Source organism: Rhinolophus sinicus, linkage group LG06, assembly GCF_036562045.2.
Source record: "Rhinolophus sinicus isolate RSC01 linkage group LG06, ASM3656204v1, whole genome shotgun sequence".
Lineage (NCBI taxonomy): Eukaryota > Metazoa > Chordata > Mammalia > Chiroptera > Rhinolophidae > Rhinolophus > Rhinolophus sinicus.
Genome location: NC_133756.1, coordinates 352,239 through 371,174, shown reverse-complemented (window position 1 = coordinate 371,174; position 18,936 = coordinate 352,239). Strand labels below are relative to the sequence as shown.

General features: G+C 54.2%; 1 protein-coding gene across 2 annotated transcripts in view; it reads left to right on the top strand.

Moving 5' to 3' along the window:
* TNFRSF1B (TNF receptor superfamily member 1B) overlaps positions 1-18,018 on the top strand; it is a 34,709-nt gene extending 16,691 nt beyond the window's left edge. The window contains exons 2-10 of one of the 2 annotated variants that reach the window (XM_019756332.2): positions 1,290-1,389; positions 3,111-3,239; positions 3,731-3,880; positions 4,358-4,451; positions 4,842-5,080; positions 5,631-5,708; positions 6,287-6,321; positions 12,009-12,213; positions 15,982-18,018. In XM_019756332.2, the coding sequence (XP_019611891.2) occupies positions 1,290-1,389; positions 3,111-3,239; positions 3,731-3,880; positions 4,358-4,451; positions 4,842-5,080; positions 5,631-5,708; positions 6,287-6,321; positions 12,009-12,213; positions 15,982-16,262 (1,311 nt within the window). In that variant the 3' untranslated portion in view covers positions 16,263-18,018. Of the gene's footprint in view, positions 1-1,289; positions 1,390-3,110; positions 3,240-3,730; positions 3,881-4,357; positions 4,452-4,841; positions 5,081-5,630; positions 5,709-6,286; positions 6,322-12,008; positions 12,214-13,215; positions 13,424-15,981 lie in introns of those variants that run through there. The other variant, XM_019756333.2, reaches the window with a different exon arrangement.
* The last annotated feature ends 918 nt before the right edge of the window (positions 18,019-18,936 follow it).

The following is an 18,936-nucleotide window of genomic DNA, read 5'->3' as shown; positions in this document are numbered from 1 at the left end:
ATGAGTCAGGGTGGGGTAAGGGCAGGGAAGCCTCGTGGAGGCTGCTGTCAGAAGGGATAAACAGAATTTTACTAGAGGAAGTACCAGGCTGTTCTAGGCAGAGGACGCAGCTCGGGCAAGAACATGGGGGCAATAAGAGCCTCAGATTGCTCCACAACAGGAAACCCCAGCCCTTGGGGGTTGTTGTGACACCAGCGTGGGTCTGGGGCTACCTGCCAGTCCAAGCAGGAAAGCCAGCGGGGTGTCCCTGTTTGCTGGTTCTCAATGCAAGGGCCAGCCAAGGGCCCTGCTACCCTGGCTCTGGCACTCACGACCCCCAGGTGGTGGGCAGCTGGATGGGGGAAGACGGGGGAGGCAGGGGTGTGTTTGGAGCATGAACTCTAGCATCCGTTAGAGCATCCGTCCCTCCTGGAGGCTGGGAGTCATAATCAGGCAACACTCATGGCAGCTAGGTGGGGTGGGGTAGGGGGTGCCCGGCTGGTATAGGGGATCTGAGTGGGTGCAACAGTACCCACTGACTAGAGCACCTGGAGCACTTAGGACAACACCTGGCATCCTGTGAGTGCTCAAGAAATGGTCATTGTGACCGTCATCAATAAGTACCTACTGAGCACCAGCTCTGCCGTGGGCCACGTGCTGGAAGCTGAGGGTCTAGAGACGATGAGGCCGTCGTTTCTGCCTTGTGCTCTGCAGACGTGGAGTGTGTGTATGTGCGTGCATGCACACCCACACAGGATGGGAGGACAAGTAGGTCACCCATTTCAGCACAATGCGATGATTGTTATATCCAGCGTTCAGAGCCCAGAAGAGGGGGAACCCGAGTCAGGTGGGGAGGGCTTCCCAGAGGACGCAGTAATCCGCTGGAAGGATGAAGGGGTGATTCCCGGGTGCAGGAAGGAGGGAAGGGGAAACATCCTAGGCGGAGGGCCACGTGACGCTGAGCTCTGTGGTTCTCTGAGTGAGGCCACTGCCTTCCGGCCAGCTTCAGGACCCAGTGTCCGCCCCTGGCACTGTTAGGAGCCAGTCCCCCCCTCCGGCGAGCTGCCTCAGTGCCTCCACCAGCAGACATGCGTGTGTGAAGGAGGAAGAGGGAAGGTGAAAGAAGGCAGGACTCTCCCTTCTTTTACCTCCACCACCTTTCCCAAAGGGAGAAGTCCCTGTGTCCTTTGATAGAGCCCCAGCAGGGAGAGAACCAAACACTTGCAGGACACAGGTGGGGCTCTGGGCGTCAGGTGTGGCAGAATCCACAGGTGGCCAAGCTGATGACTGTTCTTCCTTCCCCCTTCCAGGTTGCATTCACCCCCTATGCCCCGGAGACTGGAAACCTGTGCAAGCAGAGAGAGTACTATGAGGAGAAGACCCAGATGTGCTGCAGCATGTGTCCCCCTGGTGAGGGACAGCCACCGGGACGCTGGCCCTCAGACTGGCTGGGTCCCTGGGGGCTAAGGCCTTGGAGGGAGTGTGTGTACGAGGGTTAAGGGGCAGGGTCATAGCCCGCAATTCTTACGGATCTTCTAGTTCCATGAACTGGCCCTATGCTCCCTCTTGCTTCTGGGCCTTTGCACATGCTGTTCCCTCTTCCCAACTCCCTTTCCCTGATAAACTCCTATTTATCCTTTGGACCTCAGCTTAGATCTCCCACTCCTCCAGGAAGCCTGCCTATACTGCCTGGCTAGATCTGGTGGTTCCTCTTTTGAACTTCCAATGGTCTCTGGTGTCTCCCTTGGCAGCAGCTCTTTTTACCCTGTGCTATTGTGGCCTGGTTCCTCTTTTGTCACCCCTACTGTAGGTTCCTCCAGGACAGAGACTGGGCTTGTTTTCCACTGAAACCCTAGCACCTGGCACCACGCCTGGCACATACTAGGTGCTCAGTACATATTTGACTGAATCAGTGAATGCTTATCCATTTCATAGATGGTGGACTTGAGGTCTAGCCCCAGTTGGGGAAGCTGGGTGGCCCAGCTCCCACTGTCGTCTGTCCATTCATTCATTTATACATTCATTCCTATAATATTGATAAAGCACCTACTAAGTATCAGCCACTGTTCTAAGTGCTGGGAGTACAGTTGAGAGCAGGGCAGACAAAATCCTCGCCCTTATGGATTTTGCATTCCAGTAGAAGCACAGACAAATGAACCAACAAAGGAAACAGATGTGTGGTCCTATCAGAGAGTAAGTGCTGTGAAGAAAACAAGGCAGGGGAAGGCAGGTAGAGACAGATGGAGTAGGACATGTTTTATACCGGGTGGTCCAGGAAGGCCTCTGAAGAGCTGACACTTGGGCAGAGACCTTGCAGGAGGGGAGGGGGTGAGTCATGCAAGTATGCGGGAAACAGCATACTAAGCAGGAGGCCACAGCAAGTGCAAAGGCCCTGAGGTGGGAGACTGTTTGGTGAACTTGAGGAATCGCAAGGCCAATGTGTGGCCCAGACTGAGTAAGTAAGCAGGGGCTGTGGTAAGGGGTTTCGATTTTGTTCTGTAGGATCCAGAAACCCGTTGGAGGGCTCTGAGCCATTAGCTTGAGATATGGGCAGGCACATATAGACCTGTCACCTTCCACAGCTATTTTATGAGACTCCAGGGGAACTGACTCTTCTTTCTTCTGTTACCTGGCAGGGTCTTTGTAAGAAGTTACTAGATTAGCACAGCAGTGAATATGGCAGCGTAGGGCTCAGGGCTCAGAAAAACTCTTTAAAGGTTTGCCTTGGTGTTATCCTATCCCCTGGCATGCCTTTTCCTCAGGCCTTGGTAGGAACTATACTACATTCCTACTGCCTTTTTTTCCCTCCAGTTTATACTCCCAGGTGGATAATTTTAGCCAAATATAAAGAAAGGAGCTGGCAAACCAGTTCTCACTAAAATGTGGTTGACTAACAACAGGTAGTTCCAATGGTGGAATTTCAGGCATCTGGAAAGAGCAGTGGGGGCTCAGAGATAGAGTGACACGTGGTACATGCTAGAGGTGAGATGGGTCGATAGAGTAGTTGGAACCCCATTAAAGAGCCTTCCCAGCTAGGCTACAGAACTCGGGGATTTTGGGGAACAGTGGATGAGCCCAGGGTCTGAGCAGAAGCCCCACCCCACTGAGACCTCTGACCCTTGCTTTCTTAGGTTTCCGTGCAGAAGTCTTCTGCACCAAGACCTCAGATACAGTGTGTACCGCCTGCGAGGACAGCACATACACCCAGCTCTGGAACTGGGTCCCTGAGTGCTTGAGCTGTGGATCCCGCTGCAGCTCTGGTGAGTAGGTCTAGAGAGAGGGGTGGTCTTCAACATCGCCCCCTTTGGCTGAAAGCTGGCTGGGATCACCCCAGACCCATTGTTTCCATGCCCCACGGCATGCGGTTGCATGGGTACAGTTCTTTACCCTTCATCAGTGGGATTTTCATCCTCTGCCTCACCAAATCCTCTTCAATAGCTCCATAGGGCGGGCAGGCCAAGAGCAGCGGTGGGAGAACTGTGCCCAGTTTCGAGTAGAGGAAGTTGTGCCTTGGAGAGCAGGCTTGGTTGCTTATGCTGTGATGGAGCCAGAACAAGACTGAGTCCTTGGGACTCCATGGCCAGTGTTCTTTTTGCCCCATTGCTGGGGAGGGTGGGGCCCACCAGCCTGCTGGAGACCAGAGCTCTCTGCAGGTGGTAGGCTGGCTGGGGCTGGGAGGGCAGAGTGGCATGGTGGTGGGCAGGGTTGATGGAGGCAGGAATGACCCTGGGCTGCCTTCTTGCTCCTCTAGGCCAGACGGAAACTCAAGCCTGCACTCGGGTACAGAACCGTATATGCGTCTGCGAGCCAGGCTGGTACTGCACGCTGAAGCGTCTGGAAGGGTGCCGGCAGTGTGTACGTCACCGCAAGTGTCCCCCCGGCTTTGGTGTGGTCACACCAGGTATGGCGCCAGGGCCGGTGGGCCTTGGGGACCCCTTTGGGTCTCTCCTTTATGGGCATCAACTCATCAACCCAGCTTGGGAACGTTGTCAGTGGCAGCCAGGTGCCAGCTGCCCATCTGTCCACATGTTCCCACTCATTCTTTCCTCCATTGTTCCTGTGGCATTTACTGTGGGCTGGGCCCTGGGGATCCAGAGATGGATCAAACTAATCCCTAAGCTACTGGAAAATCAGGTGGTGCCACAGGAAGATGAACCCGCGTGACCCTGGAGACCAGGAAGTCACTAGAATTGGTTAAAGGACAAACTGCCCAGCTGTGTGTGTGTGTGTGTGTGTGTGTGTGTGTGTGTGTTTTAAGGGGTGGAGTGCAGACAGAGGTCTGTGGGCCCCTCAAGACCTCCCCTAGGGCTCCAGTAGCAAGGCCTATCTGATCCATGGGACATCTGAGTTGGTGACAGATTCTAATTTTTCCTTGCAGGAACTTCAATGTCAAATGTGCGGTGTGCGCCCTGTGCCCCAGGGACATTCTCTGACACGAGTTCATCCACAGATACTTGCAGGCCCCACCGGAAGTGAGTGGCTGAGTCCTTTGGTTCTGGAGGAGCAGGGAGGGGCTGTCCCAGGGTGATGGTGGGGTCTAGAGCATAGAGTAGCTGTGCCGTGCTACCTGGAATCCCCCCATTCCCTCCCTTGGGTTGAGGCATTGCCGAGCCTTGTTCAGTGCCAGGAGGGGTGGATCCGTCAGTGGGTTGGTCCCAGGCCCGAGAGCACGGTAAACAGTAGCTTTTCCGTGGATGTCAAGACTGAAGGCAGAGTACTGAAAGAGGGCAGGGCGCATGTGCGCACTCCCCCGGCCTGGCTGCGGGGCCCCTTGCCCGCTGGCCTGGTTTCCACAAGTGAACCCAGCCGCCCTGAGCCATTCTGTCCTCTGCTGACTTCTGACCCAGCCTCCTCCTCCCCAGCTGTAGCTCGGTGGCCACCCCTGGCACTGCAAGCATGGATGCGGTCTGCACACCTGGGGACCCTCCCCTGAGAGTGGTCCCAAGCTTAGCCCTCGTGCCCCAGCCTCAGTCCACGAGATCCCAACAGAGGGAGCCAACTCCAGGACCAAGCACAGCTCCAAGTACCTCTGTCCTGCTCCCAATGGTCCCAAGTCCCCCGACTGAAGAGCTCAGCACAGGGAACATTTCTCTTCCAATTGGTAAGTCACAAGAGGGCCCATTCAGCCATCGTCCCTCCCTCTCTCCTTCCCTCTCTCCCTCCCTCCCTCCCTCTCTCCCATCTCAGAGACTTACTGAGAACCCTCTGTAGGCTGGATGTACTGTCCTGGGTAGGACTAGAATATCCCAAGACCTGGTGCTGTCACTAAGAATCCCTGGGTCGGGAGGGGAGGGGTCAGCTTTCATCCCAAAGTGGAGGTGGTCTCCTGACCGCCGGTTCTAATGAACCCATTAGGCTGTGAAGACAGTGGGCTGGGCCGGGTCACTTCCTGGGCTTCTCTGTCTGGGGTTTGGACTAATCAGGCCCCAAGTCTCAAACTGTGGCCCTTGGGCTGAATATGGCCCACAGACATGTATTGCTCGGCACACTTTTGGGTTTGTTTTTTTTAATTGAATTTGAGACCTGTGTTCTGGGCTTGCCCCTCCCCTGTGACAACAGCAGCCATCTTTGGGCACTGGGGGAACTGCTGAGTCCCTGCTACATTTGAGTTTGCTTTTTGCAGCTGTTTTGAGCTTCACTTTTCCTTCTAGGACTGATTGTGGGCGTGACAGCCTTGGGACTGCTAGCAATAGGGCTGGTGAACTGTTTCATCATAACCCAGACGAAAAGTAAGATTCCATTCCTTCTTCCCTTCATCCACCCATTCATTCATCCACTTGTTCAGGAAGCTTTGCTGGGGGCCTCCTATGAGCTCAGGGGTCAGACAAAGCCAGATATGGTAGTCTCTGTTCTGTAGGAGCTTAAAGCCTGTGGCAGAAGGCACTTCCTCTAACTTATCTACTGAAAGGCAAGACACCATCTGGGCTGTTCGAGGGGGTAAGAGTCCAGGATTCTTGTCTGGGAATCCTGGGGTATTCAGGCATTCTGGAGCAGTGACATTTGAGCTGGGTAAAATTTTGATGGGGGCATGTGTGCAGGAAGGAAAGGGCATGCGACGCAGAGAGCATGGCATGATCAAAGGAGGGGAGGCTGGAAACTAGTTGGGGTGGTGGAGGGGAGTGGAACACTGTCAGGCTAGCTGGAGAGTTGGGTGTGGGGTCTTTGTGTATCTTGGCTGGTAGGTGATCGGTCCTCCCAGGGCTGGGCCTACTCGCACTGCTTGGGCCCCGTGCTGCCATCCTAGTTAGAACAGATGTGGCCTGAGGAAGTCACTCTCCCTGACTTGTCCCCTCTCTCCTCTTTGCAGAGAAGCCCTTTTGCGTGCAAGGAGAAGCCAAGGTGGTGAGTACCCTCTGCCTTCCCTCTCCTCCTCCCCTGCTCTCCTTCCTGGTGGGCTGGGTTGTCTCACCGGAAGCAGCAAATTCGATTAAGTTGGTCTATCTAGTGTCCGGTGGTGAGGCTGAGCCCTGGGAGGCTGCGGAAAGGCCAGCCAGCATCTGTCCTTGGGGGTAGGCAATCCTCCATGGGCGAAGAAAGGAGGCTGAATGTGAAATGCCACATCAGGCAGCAGGGGTTAGTGGTATCAGTGGCAAGCACGTGGTCGTGGACCCGTGGTGTGACCTTGGGGCAGACGTGAAATTGCTTGTGGCTGTGTTTACTCACCATTATACAGAAACAGTGCTGGTCAGCCCAGCTTGCACGGCTGTGCCATTCAGTCAGCTGGCAGCAGTTCTCAGCATCTCTGTGGTGCTTACAAAGCCCTTGCTCATGGAGCAGTGATTTTCAAACTAAGTGCTGGGGTACCCCGGTGGTCCACAGAGGTCCCTAGGGGACATCTCTGGGGTTGAGGTGAAGGCTAGGGGGCTGAGCCCTGCGTCCTCCCACTTCAACCAAAGCAGGTCACCTTTGATCTTTTTTTAATAGAGTCTGTGAAGGACTTTTGTTAGAGACACAACACTGACATAGTATTTTATCAATTCTCCATTAGGAAGGCATTTGGCTGCAAGTAATCAAAAACTTAACGGTGATTTCAAATAAAAGGGCTTTATTTTTCTCATATACCGTATTTCCCCGAAAATAAGACCTAGCCGGATCATTAACTCTAATACTCCAAAAGACACATTAGAGCTGATGGTCTGGCTGGGTCTTATTTTCGGGGAAACACGGTACCTAGAGGTCGAGGGCTTGATGGCTACTGGGATAGTTCAGTTGCATCCATCTGAGAGGCCAGTAGGGCCGCAGGCTTTGCCATTTTTAGTGTGTTGGCTTTTGTTCTCTTGCTTGTGGCTTCATGTCTAAAGAGGGTGAGCACCACTTCATATGTTTGAGGTGTGAAGAAGAGGCGGAAATGGCCACTCTAGCCATGGTGCCTTTTATCAGGAAATTACGGTGTTCTCCCAGTAGTCCCGGGTAGACTTTTCCTTTTGTCTTATTGGCCTGAATGGTGTCATGTGACCACCCCTCGCTGCAAGGGAGGCTGGAAAAGGGGGCACTTTGCTTTCTCAGCCTCCGTGGTGGAGGACAGGGGCGAGGGTGTGGCGTAAGCCAGTACACGGTGACTTGTTGTAATCCTGTATCTGGTAAACAGGGTAAGGTTTTTACTCAGTTTTACTGATGAGGAAACAGAGCCCAAGGAACTCCCTCCGTGTCCCTCATCTTGCTGGGGCAGGGTTTTTCAGCCAGGGCACTATTAATATTTTGGGGCTGGTAATACCATTTTAGGGGGCTTTCCTGTGCATTGTAGGCTGTTCAGCAATATCGCTGGCCTCTCCCCACTAGATGTCTCCCAGGAGTGACAACCAAAAATGTCTCCAGACATTGCCAAATGTTTCCTGCAGGTCAGAATCACCCCCGGTTGAGAACCACTGTGCTAAGGAAAAGCTCAGCCCTGAGCGGCCTAGTGCCTGAGGTTTACACAGGGCTTTGGACTTGGTACGGACCAGAGACTGAATTCATGTCCTGATTTTGCTGACAAGCCAAGAGGGCAGAGGGGGAAAGTGACTTGCCCACGGTCACACAGCAGTATGTCTCTGGACTCCTGGCCCAGTGCTCAGGGCCGGCCCTACAGTATTTTAGCAGGCACACACATTGGTTTGAGAGTTCGAACTCTTCCTCATTCCCCCAGGGTGCGAATGCCCCTGCTTCCTTTTTCTGGCTTCTGTTCAGTGATGCTGACGGCTGCTGCCTGGTGACACGTAGAGCAAGTGTGTCCTCCAGGCTCCAACCGCGCAGCCCAGCTGCCACATTCTTTCCCACCAAGTGTTTCCCAATACTCAGTGCAGTGAAGATGTCCCGGGTGTGGCCCCATAGCCTCTGCTTCCCCTTTCCCTTCACTGAGTTTTCTGTCCACTGCGTATGAGCAACTCAGCTATTTCTTGTTGAGTGTTGTGTGTAGAGGCCAGTGGGGTGCTGGTAACTGAAAACCCAAAACGCTGTTTTATCGTGTTAGCTCAGTTCTGTGTTATAAACGTCCCCACCGTGGTCAATTTTAAGCTACCCAGACCTCATCGAGCGTGGGGCTGGGAAGACTCACGCACAGATCTGAGCTGGTCCCGCGTACCACTGGCCGAGTCCCGTGCCAGGCTCTGCCTGTGCGGTGACACTGCATCCGCACACACCCCTATGAGCTACACAGTACCCTCACCCCCATTTTACAGATGAGGAAACTGAGACTCAGGGCGGTTCCGTTCCCTGTGTCAGGTCAGACCAGTAGATAAGTGGCAGAGCCCAGGTTTGAAACTCAATCTGAATCTGCAGGCTCTGCCAGGCCAGACATTCAAGGCTACTCCAAAACACCCCTAGCCCCACCAGGGCCTGCCGGAGGAGGTTGGTCACCTTCCCAGGTGCCCTTCAGTCCCCAGACTCCCTCCCCCACCCGCGCCCCCTCGCTTAGCCTGTGCCTCACTCTGTTCCTCAGCTGGCTGGCAGTGGTCCCTGCTACGAGGCTGCCTGGTAATGCCCCAGGCCTAGGTCCTGGGGTGGAGCGTGTGCGACTCAACTCCGCCCCATCCCTCCTGCTGCAGAAGTGACCCCAAGGCGTGGCGGGACAGTGGCTTCCCTTTGCTGAGAAAGGGTCCACGTATCCACCTGTGTGAGCTCACCCACAGTCACCCCCACAGACACGGTCGTTCACGGGCTCACTTGTACTGATGAGAACAGACATTTGGGAGGTGCTGAACGTCCGTATGCCAGGCACAGTCCTGAGCGTTATTTATTCTCACAGCCATGCTATGACGCACAGTATGATTATTGCTCCCGTTTTATGGCCCAGCAAGCTTGGGCTCAGAGAAGTTAAATAGCTTTCCCAAGGTCACACAGCTAATGAGAGTGGCCTGGGACGCAAACCTAGGAGTGCCTCTCTCGGCACGCACGCTAACTGCACCTCTCACAGATGTGCACACATTCCCCCACACACACAGACACACGTGTGTGTGCACTGCATATATCCTCACACCTGTATATAGAGATGTGTGAGCCTCAGGAACACGCACTCACACGTGCTGACAGACACAGACCCTGTGGGAACCTGGAGGACCTAGCCAGTGGCTCTGCCGGGGTCTCTGCTTCTGCCCACGGCAGGGCTGGGCGGTGAGGGGCAGGAAGGTGAGAGGGGCGGGCTGGCTGGCTGGCTGGGATCCTGTTTTCTGCATGAAACCCCTCAATACCCAGTACCCCCTCTTACTGGGGTCCCAGCCCAAGGAACAGGACTCAGGATGCATCTGCCCTATCAGAGCCTGCCTGAACTTTATAACTTGTGGCTTTGAGGGGAGGGAGGCGGGCTGTGACCTTTGGGGGTTTCTGTTCTGCCTCGCCCTGGCCACCAGAGGAGCGGGACACGGGCCCCAAAAGCCCCTTCTTTGTGCATTGTGAGGAATGACCTTTGGATGTTCTCCCTCTCCCTCCCTCCCCTCGCCTCTCAAACCTCAGAGCAGGGCTAGGAGTGGGGTCCAGTGGCCAAGGGCAGACCACCTGGGCAAGGTTCAACATGAACTTGAAATGCCCTCCATCCCTCCAAAGCTGGGGGTGGTGAACCAGGGAGGCAGGATGCAGTGGAAAGCCAGCAGCTCTGGTACACTGATGTGGGCTAGTCCTGCCCCTGCCGTGGACTAGCTGTGTGATATGAGCAGGGGGCTCACCCTCTCTGGGCTCCCATGGCCTCACTGGGACAGCTCGCAAAGGATCCTTCCAGCCCAAATTAAGAGGCTATGGGCTGGCTCAGGATAGCGAGGGCTCCTCTCGAGGGCTCAGGTGTTCGAGAGGCCATAGCCCTGGTGGGTGGGGTTGGGGGCCCCAGAGGCTGTGGGAATTAGCCAGTCCAAGGAGGGATCAGGTACTCTGCCACTGCTTAGAGCACACCTGGAATTGTAGCTTCTCCTGGAGTGAGGCCATAGGGTCTCAGTCTTCCCCGGGGAGGGGGTCTGCTGTGCCTGTGCCCCCTCATCCCATAGCAGACTCACTCTCTAACGCTTACTTCCCCGTACCGTGCTAAGAGTGTCTGACCAGCAGTTCACTTTGCCTCAGTTGTCATCCTACCCTGGACCCTCTCATCCTGGGCATTGGGTGGGAACTCGGACCCTTTCGTCTCCTTTCTTTCTGGGATCCAGAGATCTATCAAAACCCTAAGGCAAGGGCTGGTGTGCCAGTTAGTGTGGACAAGCAACAAATTCAGCATGGGTGTCTGGAGCCTCCCTGAAACCCCAGACACCCAGGAAAGGCATCATGGTTTATAGCCCACCTGTACCACGTCTTAACTGTGTGACCTTGGCCAAGTAAGTCAACCTCTCTGGGCCTCGGTTTCCATATCTGCAAAGTGAGGCCGACACTGGGCTGTTGGAAATATCAGTATAGATAGTGTCGGAAGGACGTCGGCACAGCATTTGGCATTAGGTAGCACTTGAATGTCAGCTAATATTTTATTAGTATGATTATTGTTGTTATTTATGTTTTATGAGAAAAAGGCATTAGGAGGAGTCGCAGAGCAACCTGAAGGGGGCGTCTGTGGCGGGTTGCTGAGGCAGCTTAGCTGAGGGTCCTAACTAAAAAGGCTCTCTGCACTGGATTGGTTGATCGAACAAAAAGACTCACAAACTTTTTTTGCAAAGGGCCAGGTAGTAAATACTGTAGGCTTTTGGATCATAGGTCTCTGACACAACTACTCAAACCTGCGGTGGTTGTGGGGAAAAAGCAGCACAGACGGTATATAAACAGATGGGAGTGGCTGGCTGTATTCCAATAAAACTGTAATTTATGAACACTAAAATTTGAGTTTCACATGGCATGACATAGTAGCCTTTAAATTTTTTTCAACCATTTAAAAATGTACAAACCATCCTTAGCTCACAGCCTGTACAGAAACAGTGGCAGAACAGACTGGGCCCACGGCAGTAGTTTGCCTACCCCTGATTTAACAAACCCTTGTATGGAGGTTACTATTAACAGGCATTGTTCTGAGCACTTTACAAATATTCAGCCATTTGATCTTCACAACAACCTTCACAACAATCTTCACAAGTAGGTTTTTTATTCTCCCTTTATAGATGGAAAAAATGGAGGCACAGAGACGTTAAGTAACTTACCCAAGGTCACACAGCTAGTGAGTGATGGAGTCATGATTTGCACTCGTATGTCTGGCTCCAGAGTCCATGGTCTTGGCTGCTAGGCTGGGCCACATCGCCCTGTGCTGATGGGGTGACCTTAGGAGAGTCAGTCTCCTTCTCTGGGCCTCTATTTCATTTTGCAAAAAAGGATGAAAATCCTGCCCCACCTCTAAGACTGGTGAACAGGGCTACCTGGCCCCGTCCTGCAAAGGGCTCACACTCCAGTAGGGCAGCCGGATGCTAATCACAGAAACCATAGAGAACCACATGCCCTGAAAGCACGACGTGTGGAAAGAATGTGTGGGTGTGGGCAGAAGCGCCATGTAAACTGTAAAGTGTTCATGGCATGGGGTGCAGATGGTGGTGGGAAGGAGAAAGGAAGAGGGGCTGGCTGATGGCCTGACCGCTGTCCCTCCGCTCCTCCCCATCCAGCCTCACCTGCCTGCCGATACGGCCCGGGGTGCTCCCGGCCCTGAGCAGCAGCACCTGCTGACCACGGCGTCCAGCTCCAGCAGCAGCTCCCTGGAGAGCTCGGCCAGCACTGCAGACAAGCCGCCCAGCAGGACCCAGCCGCAGGCACCAGGCACAGGGAAGGCCGGCTGTGCTGGGGAGGCCCAGGCAAGCTCCAGGAGCTCAGGTAAGAGGCGGGCGCCCAGCTGGCTTCATCTCCCCTTCGTGTTTCTCCCTGGTTTCTGTCTGAGCCATCGCCTCCTGGGCCTCCCCTGCAGATTGAGGCCTGAGCTCCTAGCAGGGCCTTCGAAACCCTGCCTGACTGGCCTTGGCTCGCCCTCCAGCCTCGCCCCCCTACTGCCCTCAGGTGCAACACTGAGCCTCAAGCTTCTTTCAGTTCTCTTCCATCTTTGCCTGTGTCGGGTCTTTCCCCAGGAACACCCTTCCTTCTAGATAATTCCAACTTGTCCTTTGAGTCCCCAATGTCCAGGCAAGGAGTTTTCCTGTCTGTTATAATATATATCATAATAACATTACATGTTAATGTTACAGTATTATATAGTTATTGTATAATGTATTCTAATTATATATGTGTATTTTTAATATGCTATTATTATATTAATATTGATTATATTTTACAGATGAGGACACTGAGGCCCAGAGAGGTTAAACAGTTTGTTCAAGGGCACACAGTTAGTAAATGTAGAGCCAGGAATCACCCCTGGGCTCCAGGGCTCCACTCACTGTGGCTCGTTGTCCGGTCCTTTTGGGCCTGAGGCCCCAGGGACCTCAGGGTGTAGGGTCTGGAGAAGCCCCTGCCTCCTTTACACATTTGCATTTTGTCCTGGATGGATGGTGGCAGGTGTCACCCTGGCTGGCATCTCCAGTGCCCACACTGGAGGGGGCCCCTGTAAAGGTTCCCCGGAAAGCCTGGAGCTTCCTTGGGTGTGTTTTGTAGTAAGAGGTCAAGTCTGCTGACTGGCCTCTTTCCCTCTCACATGGCAGTGCTGGCTGGTGGGAAGTCAAGGGATGACCATGGCCATCCTCAGACAGCCCTCCTGGCTGCTCTGTGACAGAGAATCTGAGCTGACTCCTTAACCCCGCCGAGCCTGTTTCCTTACTTAGACATGAGCCATGGCAGCTCCTTGGCAGGGTCGCAACACCCTTTCTTACCTGTCATCCGGCCCAGGTGTTGCTTCCTCCCCTGGCAGCCCACGTGGACGAGGTGCCCCATTGATGTTTTCCCATCATAGCCCTCCGTCTTCTTCAGTGTGATGTCCTGTCAGTGTCTCCACCCCAGCCTGAAAACTCCATGAGGGAGGGCTTGAGTCAGTTCCTGGAACGTAGCAGGTGGCCTGAAATGTCTGTTGAATAAATGAATGAGCTTCGAATATGAACTCTTGGTCTTTGTCCAACTTTTGGACTCATCTTTCCAATCCTTAGCGACACCTCTTCCATGGCTGTTCTGGTGTGGTTTCCTTCTCGGCCCTGGCATGGACTTCTGACCGTGTCTGCCCATCCTTCTACCTCTGCCCCTTCCCTATTCGTTCCCCACTTGCGTCTCTGGCTTCTGCTCTCCCCTGCTCTCCCTCCCACCCCAACACCTCTCTCCACTGTGGGAACGGGTAAACCCCATGCTGTGCCCCGTTGTGGTCCCCCTGTCCGCCCCCGCAATGTCTCATTCACAATGTGCAAAGGCCATGGTGACTCTGGGTGACATTTGGGGGCTGTGGTGGCTCAGGGTGGAAGTTTCCTTCCGGCCCATGGTTTCAGCCCTCCCTCCGCCTGGCCTGTTTGGGGCTGTTCTGAGTAGAGCAGCTCGCTGCTCCATCCTCGTCTCAGTGCCCCTGGAGTCAGGGGAGCAGGGCTGAGGAGAGGACTGGAAAATAAACAACCACATCCGTTTGGGCATTCAGTCGGTCCCACAGTGTCAGCAGCAGCAGCAGCCAGCACTTTTTGTGGGGCTTTTGTGCACCCAGCCGCTTCCACTCGCCTCCTGGCTTATCTATCATTTGGTCCCTCACCAACTAGTTAAGGAATTCAGTCAGATGTCCGCAGGGGCTGGGCCAGAAAGTGGGGGCGAACCTGCACCCTGAAGCCCTTCCTGCCAGTTGCATTCAGGTATGTGGACCCTTGATGGCCAGATCTCCCACATCTGGCTCCCCAGGGCAGCCATAAATCCAGATATTTTTAATGGAAACTCCTGAATTTTAAATGTTGGCAACCAATTTATTTGAAAACACAACCACCAATAAGAACAAAACACACTTATGGGCTGGTCTTTATTCATTCACGTGTCCTTGTTACAAGCACTAGGGACACAGTAGGGAACAGTCCATGCCCTCCGGGGCTCAGGGCCTTGTGGGGGGACACAAGTGAGCAACCCAGGAAATTGATTGTACAGTGTGAGGAGCCAGGGCCCTGGAGATCATAGCAGAGGGAGGGACACAGGGAGTGATGGATGGGACAGGAGATGAATGTTTTTAGAAAGGGAAATCAGGGGCGGCTACTTGGAGGAAGGCCCCTCTGAACGGAGGCCTGAGCGAAAAGAAGGAGTGAGCCATGGGAAGAGCTCTGCAGGCTGAGGGAGCAGCATGCGCAAAGGCCTTGAGGCTTGGAGGACTCAAGGGGCCGCAGGGAGGAGAATGTGTCTGGAAGGAACCCAGCCAAGATCTTCGAGCAGCAGGAAATGGGCGGGAGAAGGCAGGTAGCAGGTCCTGCAGCGCCTCCTAGGCCCTGGTGAGGACGGTGATTTGAACAGCCCAGGAAGTGATCTGCTGAGTTTTAAAGGGCGGGCTCTGGCTGCTGGTGGAGAACGGACAGCAGAGGGGTGGGGTAGAAGCCAAGACATAGGTGGAGGCTGTTCACACTGGTCCCGGTGGGGGTGGATGGAGATTTGCGTGGGAGATAGCAGGAGGTGGTGAACTTGAAGTCTCTTTTGAAGGTGGACCAGGCAAGGCTTGTTGATGGATTGGAGGTGGGGTGTGAGAGTCCAAGGTTGTGGGTCTGTCAGCTGGGTGGATGGTGGCAATGTGAACAGAGACAGGGAGAAGTGGGTTGGGTAGGAGACGGGGGTGGAATCAGGTTGAGATGAACAGGTGGTTGGATATATGGGGCCATTGTTCAACCCCGGCTTCATTGAGGATGTCACCCTATCTCCAGGAGCCAGTCAGACTTTGGAGATGTGGCCATGAGCAAGACAGTCGTCCTTGCCTGCAGGAGATGGACAGGGTCATTATATCCATTCTATAGCTGAACAAATGGGAGCTCCAATAGGTTAAGTGACTTGGCCAAATTCATGGGGGCGGACCAGGGATTCGAACCCAGGATTGTCAGGCTGCAGAGCTCCAAACGTTCCAATCTCAGTGATGAGGACAAATTACCGCCCCTCCCCATTCTGGAACCCCAGATTTATGAAATCGCAGAGGCAGCACTAGCCAGAGGAAAAAGATTTGCTGCAAATGAAGACAAGTTCAGGGTCAGTGCTTAATCTCCATAAAGGAGCGATCGTTTGGCAGATACAGATGATGGGCCAGTTGGTGTGGCCTGCAGTGCTGATTCCTTGTAGCAGTTACGGGAAAGGGCCTCGTTTTCATTGCTTGACCACTATTCTGTAACGTGCGATTCCTGTTCCTGCTCACTTCTCTGCTTCTTTGTGGGAAGAATGTTTTGTTCTTGAAGCTCCTTCACCTGCTTTATATAATCAGTTCCTCCCTTCTATGGGCTCTGTTGGGCTGGGTATTCTTATCTGACAGATAAAGAAACTGAGGCACACAACTATTAAGTGACTTGCCCAATGTCACAGAGCCGAGCTGGGCTGGAGCTGGGGCCTCTTGGCTCCTGACTCCGTGCTCTTTCCCACGTGTTTTAACCTGCCTTTTGGGGCAGGAGACAGGCTTTGAAGACCTCCCCACTCCAGGACCCCTGACCGACCACCCTCTCTCATCTTGTGCAGAGTCTTCCCCTGGCAGCCACGGGACCCAGGTCAACGTCACCTGCATCGTGAATGTTTGCAGCAGCTCCGACCATGGCTCTCAGTGCCCTTCCCAGGCCAGCTCCACGATGGGGGACACGGACGCCAGCTCCTCAGACTCCCTGAAGGATGAGCAGGTCCCTTTCTCCAAGGAGGAGTGCCCTTTTGGGTCCCAGCCAGGGGCCCCAGAGACTCTGCTGCAGAGCCCGGAGGAGAAGCCCCTGCCCCTCGGAGTGCCCGATGCTGGGATGAAACCCAGTTAACCGCCTCACAGCCGAGGTGGCTGCATCACAGCCGAGATGGGCTGACCCCTGGGCCTTCTCAGCCCCTGGCCCCCAGCACTCTGGCTCTTTCTGGGCTAAATTCCTTTAGTGGCCTCCACAACTTCAGCCTTCCTCTCACCTGCAGGCAGAAGGACAAGGCAGGGAGAGTCGTGGAGAACCTCTCCTGTCACGGTGTGCGTCCTTCTTGCAAGGCTGGCTGGCTGTGCTGGGCAGCCTGGGGCGAGCCCCTGCCTCTCCAGATTGCACCCCAGCTGGTCCTATGAACTTGGCTTCTGAAGCCCTTGTTGTGATCTCTGGGCTCTACCGGCTCTGGCTTCCTGGGAGCCCCCAGCATCCTGCATTCCAGAGGGGCCTGCTGGAGTCATCCATGGAGAAGGGGCAGTGGCGAAAGGGCAGTGCTTTAGCCTGAATGCAAAGACTGCGGGCCGGTTTCAGTGAGGGTTCGGGGCTGTCAAAGGTCAGATGGCTCTGTGCAGGGAGGGGGTGACAACCTCTATAGGGGAAGGGGGTCCCCTGGGTTAGCTAAGGATCCTTAGAAAGCACCACCTCCAAATCCATTCTTGCTAGCTCCACCTCTTGTACAATGGCATGAAAATCAGACACCGAGAGGGCCCAGGCAGGCAACCTGAAGGAGTGCCCTGACTTGGGCAAGACGGCAAACCTCTACAAGCAAACCTTTTAATTTTAACATGTGGCAATAAAAACACACACACACAAAAACAAAAGTAAGTACCATGGAGGCAAATGAGCCAATAACAACAAAACCCAAGTCAGTTTGCCTCCTCTGCCTTTGACCTTCACTCCAGGTTACTCACAGCCCCAGCCCTTCCTCGCTCCCTGGCTATCTGGTGTGCTCCCTCACTATCTGGTGTGCGGCTCCAAGGCCACACCTTTTCCTATCAGGGAATTTCAGGAATTGGAGATGACCGAGGCCCTGCAGCCATCTCTCTCCTCCTACCTCAGCCTGGACCTTCCTCCTTTGCCTCCCAGGGGTTGCTCCTGTTTCCCCCTGAACCCCTCCTGCTGTTCCTGGAGTCCCAGGCCCCAGGGGAGCTGTGGGGACACATTGGTACTGTGCCCGTGTGGATGTGAGATGCTGAGAGCCAGTCTGTGTGTGTGTGTGTCGTGTGCTGTGGGTCTGTGTAGCCAACGTCATCAGGTTGAATGGCTTTCCTGAAGCAGCTGAAGCCAACAGTTTTGCCAAGAGGTTCTTACCTTTTAAAGAGTGAGCCCAGCCCCTCCCAAACACACTTGTCCACATCCTACAGACAGTGGGCAAGTGTGGCCTTCACCAGATTCTGGAAGGAAGGAGACGGGGGCTCCTTGAGAAACCATTTGGATCCGAGGTACTTGGATCCCTTGTTGAAAGATTCTACTGGACTTGAACTTGGCAGCTGAACTTCTAGAGGGCTGGAGTGTCCAGCCATTACCATAGAGACAAGAGAGGCTTCCCGCCCCGGAAATCAAGATGTCTTCTTACTGCCTGGACTGGTCAGAGCCTCCGCCCACATTGGACCCAGCACTGTCATGGAGCACATGTGCCCCCTGGTGGTCAGTCCTGGGAGGACTTGAGGCCTCTGCCATCACCCCAGCAGAGCAGGGAAGTGAATGAAAAGGAAACCCTTTGTGGATGTAACCTCAGTTCCCAGCTTGCGTTGATCCCAAGACAATGAGACTTTGCAGTGTGTACTGGGCAGCATTCCTGCTTATAAATAAACCTTTCGTTTGTTTTAGACATTGACCCCTGGCTCTGGCTTTAGGTCTGAGCTGGGGTTTGTCCATGGTCCTGCTTGCCTACCACCAATGTATAGGGGGAGATGGGGTCACGGCCACTGGAGTCTCACAAGACCATGTTCTGGCTGGACCCTGGAAGCACCCCTATTACAACAACCCCTTGCTGGGAACCTGCCTGCTCCCTTCGGCCTGTGAACAGTAAGACGGCAGCTTCCTGCCCAGAAGCACCCAGCTGGGCTCCATGTAGCCCTCATCACATGCCCTTTCATGTTGGTCTCAGCCTGTTCTTGGGGTGAAGGTGGAGTCTCTGCATATCTGCTTTTTCACATACAACCCACCCAGCACTTCACCAGACGAGCAAGGCTCTGGTCTCCAGGAGGCCCCAGTCTGGGTCACGCCTGTGAGACCCCTCACTGGGTGCTCAGATAAGCAGGGGTGAGAAGGCCTACAGAGGAGGGTCCTAGGCACAGCCAGGGGGTTGAGGAGAGTTCTGGAAATTATCTCTGACCTGTTCCTGAGGCATAGCAGACTTCCAGAATAAGGGGTGGAGAGGAAGTTGCAGGCAAAGGGAGTTCATGTAGAGGCCTGGAGAGACCCTGGCCGCTGAATTCACTCAGCGGACCCCTGGGTCACTCACCCTCCTTCCAAGACTCATTGTCACTACCTCAACATAACAATTTTCATTGTTGGTGATATCCCGTCCTCTTCTCCCATAGCCCTGCCCTCTACCCTGTCTCAGCCACTCACCTTTGACCAAGGATTGGCAAACTTTTCCTGTAAAAAGCCACTGAATACATATTTTAGGCTTGGGTGAGGGGTGTTTCTGTCACAGCTACTCAACTCTGCTGCTGAAGCATGAAGGCCAATACATCACAACACGTCCAAGAATGGGTGGGAAGTTTTCTGCCCCACTGAGCAA